Source organism: Talpa occidentalis, unplaced genomic scaffold (assembly GCF_014898055.3).
Source record: "Talpa occidentalis isolate TD23 unplaced genomic scaffold, MPIMG_talOcc4v2.1 talOcc4.1526, whole genome shotgun sequence".
NCBI classification, from domain to species: Eukaryota; Metazoa; Chordata; class Mammalia; order Eulipotyphla; family Talpidae; genus Talpa; species Talpa occidentalis.
Genome location: NW_023601573.1, coordinates 3,216 through 14,141, shown reverse-complemented (window position 1 = coordinate 14,141; position 10,926 = coordinate 3,216). Strand labels below are relative to the sequence as shown.

The window sequence follows — 10,926 nt, the reverse complement described above, 5'->3', positions numbered from 1 at the left end:
TCCAAGTATCTTTTTGGAAAAATAGCCTGAAAATAGTGCCTCTTGGTTCATTTAAGCATTATTTAGAACGTTTGCACCTAAAAATACTAATGCATAATAATATTTAGCCTAAAACTGTATAACTAAATTTTAATGTGGGTTGTATGATCTCTAGTCAGGATTGGTTTTTCAGTCAGCATTTAAACTTCTTTTTGCTTGGCACAGTGCCTTACACCTAGTAGGAAATGTTTTTAAAGTTGGATTGTTTACAATTTTCATTCTGTTTTTATTTTTAGAAAAGGTACAGTTTGGCAGTGGGGCCTCCCAAAAAAGACCCAAAAGTTAAGGGTGTCCGATCTGCAGCTGTACAAGCTTTTCTCAGAAGAAAAGAAGAGGAGCTCAGAAAAAAAGGTATGTAGCTATAGCTTTATTCTCAGTTTCAAGGTTTTCTTCCTTCACAACTTAGTTGTAATTAACGAGTGGATCTTTGTAAGAACAAAACAGGCTAATGAATTCGTTGTGCCTGAATGTTCTGTACCATTATTTATAGCATTGTGTTGGGGTCAGAGTTTAGGGGCTGGACTCTTAACAGTCCTACAGATCTTTTCTCAGTGAGGAAAGAATTCAACATGGAGACTAGAGTTAGGCAGAAAGGCAGGAGATTTATTGTCAGATAAGAAGGGCAGGAGGGCCTCCCTGGTGGCACAAGGGGTTAAGCACCGCACTATGAAGCAGTCTGCAACCACTGCAGCATGGGATCGATCCCCGGCCAGGGAGGTGACCCACTTGGCGCGGCAGACCTCTCCTTGTCTCGCCCGCTGCTCCCTTCAGCAGTGTGTTTCAGTCAGTCTGCCTGTTCTGCTCCCCACTCTGTTGTCTCTAGTGGATCCTCTCACCCCCTGCACCTCTGGCCTATACCCCAGCTCTTATATGCATAAATAAATCTTTTTTTAAAAAATTTTAAGAAAAAGGACAGGAAAGCTCTCTGAGCAGAGAGGGCCCCCTAGGGTGTTGCCAGTGAGGGGGCAAGTAGCAGGAGTCTATATGGATATGGTGGGCAAGGAGTGAGGGTTTGGACATTGGGTGTCTCAGCATTGTGTCTCATAGATTGGTTTAAGTCTCCCAGGTTACTTGATCTGTTTTCCTGGAACCAGCTTTGATCTGTTGCTTCGACATTGTATGTTTTCTGAACACTCAGTTTTTTGCTGAGTCAGGGCACCCTGACCCTACCTGACTGCCTGATCTCAGCCTAACTTCCTTATTCAGCATTACACTAGTTCTTCTAGTATAATGTGTTCTTATGTTGATCATTTGTGTGTATGTTATCTTTTATTAGCAGTGCTGTCTTAATGAGCCTCCCCTGGTGGCGCAGCGTTGAGCACTGGGCTGCGAAGCTGCCCGCAGCCTCTGCAGCACCGGTTAGCCCCAGCCGCCAGCAAGGGTCCCACATGGTGCGCAGACCTCTCCTGCCGCGCCCACTGCTCCCCTCAACAGTGTATTTCGTCAGTCTGCCTGCTCTGCTCCCTGCTCTGTCTCTGGTGAATTCTCTCACCCTCCCGCGCTTCTGACTACCCAGTGCTTGTATAAATAAATAAATAAATCTCTTAAAAAAAAAAGTTAGACTAGGAACAGTTTATGAAAATCAGTAAACTCAAGTAGTTTAATACATGCAAACGACAAGGAAGCATTCAATAAATTTAAGTATTGATTGACTCAACAGTTGCGCTAATTGGGTATTAGTGGTACTTTAGCATCATATATTTGGTATTTTCTATATTTAAAAGTGAAAAACAAGCCCCTTACTTGATTAGTCATATAGAAAAACACATGTGACCCACTCATTGTGTAAAGGTGACTCAATTGATACTTGTTCAAATGACTTCCTCATTTGATTCCTAGATGTCTTTGAACTGTGCTTGAATGTTACTTGTATTGAGACATCTATTGACTACAGGTGAACATGCTGTTATTTTGAGACCTTGGATAATATGTTCTTATTTCTCCCTTTTAGCCTTAGAGGAGAAAAGGAGAAAAGAAGAACTAGTGAAAAAGCGAATTGAGCTGAAACATGACAAAAAAGCAAGAGCTATGGCCAAGAGGACAAAGGATAATTTCCATGGTTACAATGGGATTCCTGTTGAAGAAAAATCAAAGAAGAGGCAGACATTGGAAACCCACACTAGCCAGAGAGCAGACCAGGAGTATGAGATGGACGAAGAGGATGAATTCTTAGAATACAATCAAGCAGAGTTAGAGCAGGAGTATGAGGAAGAACAAGAACCTCCCAAAGTTGAAAGCAAACCAAAGGTCCCCCTTAAAAGTGCCCCACCACTCATGAACTTCACTGACCTCCTCAGGCTGGCTGAGAAAAAGCAATACGAACCAGTGGAGATTAAGGTAGTGAAGAAAACGGAAGAGCGGCCTATGACTGCCGAAGAACTTAGGGAGCGAGAATTCCTTGAGCGAAAGCATAGGAAAAAGAAAGCTGAGACAGATATAAGACTACCTCCAACTAAAAAGGCACCCCCTCAAAAAGAAAGTATGGGCACAAAACTTAGCAAAGGTTCTGGGGACAAGCATCCTTCTTCCAAGGGTACTCCCCTTCCTCATGCTGAGAAGAAATCCAGACCCAGCACAGCCAATGAAAAACACATAGGTTTATCTTCATCCAAATCCATGCCAGGAGAGAGGACCAAAACAGGACTTGGAATTACTCCCAACCCCCACTTCGTGAGGGCCATGACAGACCTGTTTTCAATGGGATTGGAAAGCCCCACTCCAGCACTTACTCACCAAGTGTCCCAAAGACTTCTGCTAAAGGGACTCAGAGATCTGCTACTGAGCACAAAACCAAAAAATCTCCTCATCCTAGCCTTTCCAAACCTGGGCCTATGGTCACCCCATACAATAAGACTAAGAGTCCAAGTGTCAGGCAGCCAGGCAGCAGCTCTAGCTCAGCCCCTGGGCGACCCAGCACTGGGACTGGTCGGCCCGTAGTCAATTCTGGCCCCGTGGTCAGGCGCCAGAATGGCACCTCCAGCTCAGGACCTGAGCGATCAATCAGTGGAACCAAGAGGCCAGCCAGTGACTTAAATCCCTCTGGACGGACAGTCGATGGTACAAGTGGCCCTGGACGACCTGCAAGCAGCTCAAGTGGCCCTGGGCGACCCATCAGTGGCTCAGGTGGTTCTGGCAGATCTGTGAGCAGCTCTGGTGGCCCTGGGCGGCCTGTGAGTCGTCCACATGACCTTCGTCGACCAGTGAGTGGCCCAGGCCCCCATGGGCAGTCACTTAGTGGCCCTGGGCGATCAGTAAGTGGCTCAGGTGCAGCTGGAAGAACTGTCAGTATTTCAGGCTCCCAAAGACCAGTGAGCAGCTTGGGACCTGGGCGAACAGTTAGTAGCTCAGGTCCCAGCTTGAAGCCCAAGTGCACTGTTGTCTCAGAAACAATTTCTTCTAAGAATATAATTAGCCGGCCCAGCAATGGACAGATGAATGGAATGAGACCTTCCTTATCTGGCTACAGATCTGCCCAAGGTAAAATTGCCCTTCACCCTAAGAATATATATTTGTCACTAAGAAATTGGAAAGAGTAGTTTTATATAACTAGAGACCCTGCTATAACTCTTCTATGTGCCCTTGAAAAACAATTTTATTGGAATAAAATTGTAAATCTGTATAGCATAATTTGACATCTAGCTATGCTACTTTGTATTCTCTACCAAAAGTCTGGTTCCCATCCACCACCGTGCAGTTGTCTCCTTTACCCAATCTGCCAACCCCCCAATTTCCCGCCCCTCCCCTCTGGTTTTGTGTTCCAATTTTGGAGAGTTGTTCGTTGCTTCGTCCCCTCCCTATTTGTAATATTCGGTTTTGTTCATTTCATGTTTCTTCAGTGCATTGTTCAAATGTATAAATATAATAAATTAAGGTATAATATAAAGTTCATTGTTTTAAAATCTGTATATACTACGTTATGATCACTACTAAAAGTCTGTTTTATATCCAACAACACACAATTGAAACCTTTTGCTATTTTTCTCCCTGCTTCCCTCAGCCCCTCCACATTGGCAAACATTCTATTGTCAGAATATAAAGATTTGTTTTTGCCTTTTGTTTGTATGTTTGCTTTATTTATCTTACACATGAGCGAAATCATACAGTATTTGTCTTTCTCTGATTTATTTCACTTAGCATAATAATCTGCTCTGGGCCCACCCAAAGTCAGACTCAGTTTGAATAATTATCCATAATTCTGAGACTTTCATATTTTGTTGGACTTTAAAGAAACACGTTGTTCCAAAGGGCAAGATTTTATCTTTTTTATGCCCTAGTAGTGTTCCTTTGGGTATAAATAGAACATCATCTTTATCCATTCATCTGTTATGTGCCCTTTAATGCACTTTTGCAGTGATAGAATACTGATGTTTTGTCTGTCTTGTGCCTGAGACTTCCCTTAATGATCCTGACTTGGAGGTCTTTAGAAAGTCGCTTATCTGTTCATCCCTTTAATATCTCCATGTGTAGTAAACTTAGCTATTTCATTTGTAAGACAAGGGGAGTTTATATGCTTTACATGGTTCAGTTCCTCTTAATTTTTTCATGAGGATTGGCAAAACCTGTGTTCAAGGATTAGAGTGTATTTATAAGCTCCAAGACTTTTGTTGCATTATTTACTCATATATTTGTTAAGTACCTACTATGTACCAGGAACTGTTTCAGTTTGCCCTTGACTTTCTGCTGCTTATAGTAGGCAACATCAAGGACCTGCTGCTGGTCCATTGGGAGTCTACTGTCCCAAAGTCCAGGATCATCGGTAGCACCTTCTAACTGCTAGGTCATAGCTTTTTCATGACAATAAGCATTTGTTAAAACACTTGTTAGGTACTATGAAGAATGTTAAAAAAAAATAAATAAATAAAAAAATAAAAATAAAAATCCATGGTATAAATGTCGTAAATCAGCCAGAACCTTGGTTCTCAACCGAGGCAGTTTTGACCCTTGGTGAACATCTCACAATATCTGGAAACATTTTTCAGTGGCATAACTAGGGAAGAGATATTACTGGCATCAGTAGAGAGGTAAGGGATGCTGCTAATATTACTACAATTCACAGGGCACCCTCCGCACAACGAAGACTTATCTGGCCAAAATGTCAGTAATGCTGATGTTGAGAAACTGAGTAAGGGGGCAAAATGTACATATTAAAAAAATAACTGTAGGGCCTCCCTGGTGGCTCAGGGGTTACAGGCAGCACTATCAATCTATCGCCAGCCATTGCAGCACAAGTTAGATCCCTGGCCAGCCAGGGAGCAACCCACATGGCACAGCAGACCTCTGCTGTCGTGCCCACTGCTCCCCTCAGCATTGTGTTTCAATGGATCTGCCTGTTCTGCTCCCCATTCTCTCTGGTGAATCCTCTCACCTACCTCGCGACTCTGGCCTGTACCCCAGTTCTTGAATGCATAAATAAATCTTAGGAAAAAAAAATAACTGTAGAACAACAAAGGGAATGTTTTTAATCAAGAACTAGAAAGCAGTTGTTCCAGATGCTTGTCTGTTGATTCATGCTTCTCTTTGCAAAGTTTTTAATCATTCTTTTAGCAGGATGACCAAAACAAGGATATTATAATGAGTTTTTCCTCAGTCAGACTCAGTTTGAATAATTATCCATAATTCTGAGACTCTTTCATACTTCGTTGGACTCTAAAGAAACAATGAAACTTGGTATAATGGTATATTGTTACCTTTGGTGTCTTGGTAAAATTTGAAAGCTTGTGATGTTATAGCTATTCATAATTTTTTAAAGACAATTATCCTGCAGAAGGATGAGAACTGCGAAACTAGAAAATAATAGACATTCCTAGTAAACCCTGAGATAATAGAAATTCTAATCCTTGTGAATACCATGAAGCAGCAGAGATGTTATAACAATGACTCCATCCTGTGGGCCAGCTTGCTTGCTCTGGTTTTGAGGACACCATCTAATGATTTCTCCAAATCTCCAAATACATAGGACTTTATTGGGACTGTTGAAAGTTTTAATGCTCTTATAAATAATGACTTTACTATTATTAGGTCCTCAAAGGCTTCCCTTCCCTATTGGTTACAAAAGGCATCGAGATTATGAAGATGAGGAGGAGGAGGAATATGATTCTGAAATGGAAGATTTCATTGAAGATGAAGGAGAACCTCAGGAAGAAATATCCAAGCACATTCGGGAAATCTTTGGTTATGACCGCAAAAAGTAAGGCTAAATAAGATTTAGGTAACATGATACACATTTTACTTTGAATAACTCATGCAAAGGAGGAGAAACATTAATAGTAAAGGCAGTGAATACAATTCTTAATTTAGGAACCTTGCATGATTGTTTAGAGGTATTCTTTTGGGACTTAATATATAAGAATTAGATCAGAATGTTAGTATAATTATTTGCATGAAGGCCAAAAATACTTTTAAATTGTCCTCCTTTTAAGACGTATATTTAATGATAGTAAAGCAGCTTAATGTAAAAGAATTAAATTGGTTTTGATATCAGAAAGCCATGTACAGGGCTGTATTGAAAGCTGGTCAGGTCTGACACCCGCTTTTTTTTTTTGGTGTCAAAAGCTTTGGACAATAGAATGGGACCTATACTGTTGACATCACCTGGGAGCATGTTAGAAATGCAGGCTCTCAGGCCTCACCTCAGATCTACTGAATCCAAATTGGCTTTATAAGGCTCTCAAGTAATTCATGTGTACATTAAGGTTTGGGAAGCACTGATATAGAGGAAAGATCATGGTTTGAATGAAGAGTCACAAATACTGCATGGTTAAATTTGAGTAAATTACTTTTTAAGAAATGACATTTGGAAGGATTACATGGAGTGTTTATGTAAAACAAAATCAACTTATCACAGTGCTTTGAATCCAGGGATATGAGAAATTAGAAAGCCATCCTAAGAAAAGGTCTTTTAAAAAAAAAAAAAAGACATTTAGTAAAAGAATTGAATTAAAAATCAATTCTTGATTTTTATCTAGTATTAGATAAAACATCTAGTATTAGTAATGTCATTAGCTGGCTGGCTGTGCTTAAGCCTTTAACTTACTGGCCTTAGTCTCCACTGTTCCTACCCTATCTCATGATGATTGTGAAGCTCAATTGAGAGTAATATATGCAAAACCATATTCATGTGCAGATGGTCCCAAGCTTACTGTGGTTTGACTTACCAGTTCGACTTTACAGTGGTGCAAAAGTGATATATTCCTTAAAACCATACTTCAAATATTCATCTTGACCTAGACTATGATACAGGTAGTATGATTATCTTGTGATGCTGGGGAGCAGCAGGGAGCTGCATTTCTCAGTAAGCCACATGATCATTAGGGTAGCCAACCTACAATTTGCAGTATATGCAAGTGGAAGTGTTCTGAGCACATTTAAGGAAGGCTAGGCTAAGCCATGGTGTTGGTAGGTTAGGTTGAGTAAATGCATTTTTGATCTATGATATTTCTGACTTGCAATGGGTTTACCAGAATAAGGAAGAGCTATATATTATGCTTTCAATACTTCAGTATCAACTGTCACATGTGGTGGTGGTGAGTCAGCACTGTTGCCTTGGTATTTCATCAACATTAAGATTGGGAATAGTTGCCTTCTGGGGGTAATTAGGACTCATTTATCTTAACTTTGGAAATTGCATCTACCCATCTTTCGCCCCCTTGTTTCTGCTAAGCAATGTTTTGATTTAGTCATAAAAATGTTGATTTTAAAGACATGAGAATGTAAATCCAATTTTTAACAATTTTTGTTTTCTTTTATCAGATACAAAGATGAAAGTGACTATGCCTTACGTTACATGGAGAGTAGTTGGAAAGAGCAGCAGAAGGAAGAAGCAAAGAGGTAAGTGCAAAAGTTAACCTATTTGTACAAAAAAAGTCCTGAAAGTTCTTCAGTGTTTGCTGCTTCAGTCACACCATTGGGAGCAGGGCTTTGGACTAAGTCCTGAGTTCCAATCCTTGCTGAGGGACTTTTAGACAAATTTCTGAGCCTTTCTAAATATGTGTTCTCATTTGTAAAATGTTTTTGCTCATTGAAGTATAGGATTAAGATAATATATGCACAAGTTGCCTAGTGTTGTGTCTCACTGATATAAGCACACAATAAGTAGAGGCTTCCCTGATCCCTTTGCAACATGTTTTTCTTTCCCCATCCTTAATTCCCTTTACATATCACACACATCTCTTTTTTTTACGATTTATTCATACAAGAGCCGGAGTACAGGCCAGAGGTGTGGGGGTTGAAAGGATTCACCAGAGACAGAGTGGGGAGCAGAACAGGTGGATTGACTGAAATACACTGCTGAGGGGAGCAGTGGGCGAGACAGGAGAGGTCTGCTGCACCATGTGGGTCCCCTTCCTGGCTGGGGATCAAACTCATGCTGCAGTAACTGCTGATTGCTCCATAGTGCTGACGTTCAACCCCTTTTGCCAGCAGGGCGGCCCACACACATCTTTTTCTTGTTAACCTGTATCTCTGCTGGTCTCAGGGACCTGGTAAGGGATGTTAAATTCCCTCTGTCTTGTTCCTTTTGGCTACCTGATAACTAATTTCTTGGGTAGTAGAAACAAGTGATCACTTTGTTTATATAGCATTAACTTGGTGAAATAATTCACATGTCAACCCAGAATGTTAAACTCTTAACTCTCTTCTTATTCTCCCATCCTGTAACTAGATAAAATATCAAACTAAAACATTGGGAAGGGACAAGAGAAGAAGGTTATTTGTTGAAAAATGTTTTATTTTTTAAAAGCTGTTAGAAAATAACATTTTATTACTTTGATGGGAATATTAACATAGTTTGTGTTGTGGCTGTATGGGAGGTCCTATTTCTACTATAACTTGAGTCAGTTGCTACAGGTGAAAAATATTCCATCTAGGCTTTTTTCAATAAGGGATTGAGGGACTTTTAGTACACCAGTAAATTCCATGTAAGCTCAAGCTTAAATTTCATTCTGGCTTTTTAAAGAAAATGATTTTGTGTGTATTGAGAACCACAATTTTTTTTTTTTTTTTTGACAGTTTAAGACTGGGTATGCAAGAGGACTTAGAAGAAATGAGACGTGAAGAAGAAGAAATGAAACGCCGAAAGACCAAGAAGCTAAAGAGGCATTAGCTGCTGCTTTTATTTATTTTTGTGAAATTCTAGAGATAATCTATAAGGAAGTCCTGCCTTCTGACTGAAGAAGCCCCTTCATCATTTTAGTTTTCTATTTAGGTACTCAAGGAGAAGGAATGCATACTGTCATTTGCAGGCAATCATTTGAGCATAGAGTATTTGCAAATACTTTCCAGGGTAAAATCTGTAATGCAGATGATAAAATGCCCAGTGAGTGCTCCGATGAAGTTAACTGTTCACAGGTGCCAGCCTTGCTCCTGATGAGCTATGCACTCTGCTGTGGGGCCACTCAGCAGTCAGCCAATCTCTTGTTCCTTTGCTGCTTTAAAAAGGAGAAAAAAAAAAATTGCCCCTTGACTTCCATATTTCTGCTGATGTATGAGTCAGGCACTGTCTGGCTCCAAAACTTATTTTGTCTTTTTATCAGGAACCTGGCCCTTCTGTGAAAGTTGCCAGCAATAAAGTGACCTGTCTTTGGACTGAGAAAATGAAAATGTAGAGTAGAGTTTATAATTAATTATACGGATGGCATCTTTGTGACTTTGAAGTGAAAAGTAGAATAAATTATATTGCATCGTGCATTACTCATGGATTGGATGCTGAGCATTCTTATTCACTAATTTAGGCAATTAGGCAATTAAAAGTTATTCCAAGTTAAGTACAAGTTAACGCTATTTCGTATATTCTTTTTAAAGTTTTCCTTTCAGATTTGTTGTTACGTTGGTTTTTGTGTAAAATAGACAAGGTCACTGTGCTGATTATCAAAAAAAAACCATTTTTGTATTGAAGAAAAAATATTTTATTCAAACATTAGATTTGGAAGATAAATAGCTTAAAAAATAAGTGGCATGTGAGGTTCCCCTCTCCACTCCACTCCTCCCCCATTATAAAGATATTTTGGAATACAAGTTGCCCCTGTATCTCTTGATAGTAATTCCTTTGCATTTTTATCTCGAATTTCTTAGCAATTAATGGCAAATACCAAAAATAAATTATGTGTATCGAGAGCACCACCTTCTCTTTTGCCCATATTGCACTTTTATTTCAAGCTATGCACTGTGAAGAGATTATTTCCCAGATAGAAAAGGATGTTTACCTGTTACTGGTCTTTTACTAGGCTGTGGAACTGTCTTCTTATCCTTAAGTCCTAGCTAATAGATTTGATATCTCTTAAGCGTCAAGTCCAAACAATTCCAATCATACTGACCTTGGTTCTGGCTGGAGAGAAGCCAAGTCTCAAGGAAAGTCAGCTATAGAAAATGATACACGATACTGAAGAGCATTCTCAGTGTGACGGGTTAGGGACAGTGGAACATAAGCTTATAAAACAGCTCTGCAATAAACATCATGGCCATCCTACACCACTGAACAGTCATGATTAGGAAATAGGAGAGGCCTACAAAGAATCCTTAACTCTTCAACAGGTCCAGAAGTTATTTCTTTTTATTCAGTTTTCTGTATTCAGGAAAATCCATAATAGATGGCCACTGTACTGGTAATCCCTAATAGTCATCCCTTAATGGGACAACTACATGACCCAATTCTTTAAGACTGATTCATTTTGAAGTGATTTTCAAATTTTGAATGTAAGATTTTTATTTTGAATCTGACAGGTGTCTCTTCACTACTAATTGAGCACCCTTTCTAAAGCTCCACATAGAACTGACTAGTGGCAGAAAATCAGTCTATTGACTGCCTATCACCCATCTCAAATAGCTTCAGTAAAATTAAGGGTAGTGTGATGTCCCATGTAATAAAGGCTTGGAACATTATTTCCTTTATTG

The 10,926-nt window shown here is 39.8% G+C and overlaps 1 protein-coding gene across 1 annotated transcript; it reads left to right on the top strand.

Annotated features, from left to right (window-relative positions):
* Positions 1-275: 275 nt before the first annotated feature.
* Positions 276-10,724, top strand: LOC119246900 (protein SPT2 homolog; the record flags this gene model as incomplete). The annotated part of the gene is given in 6 exon segments (XM_037513156.2): positions 276-390; positions 1,991-2,680; positions 2,683-3,516; positions 6,058-6,226; positions 7,789-7,866; positions 9,046-10,724. Coding segments are annotated over 6 exon segments (1,980 nt in total), but the record flags the coding sequence as incomplete, so codon positions are not given.
* Positions 10,725-10,926: the final 202 nt, after the last annotated feature.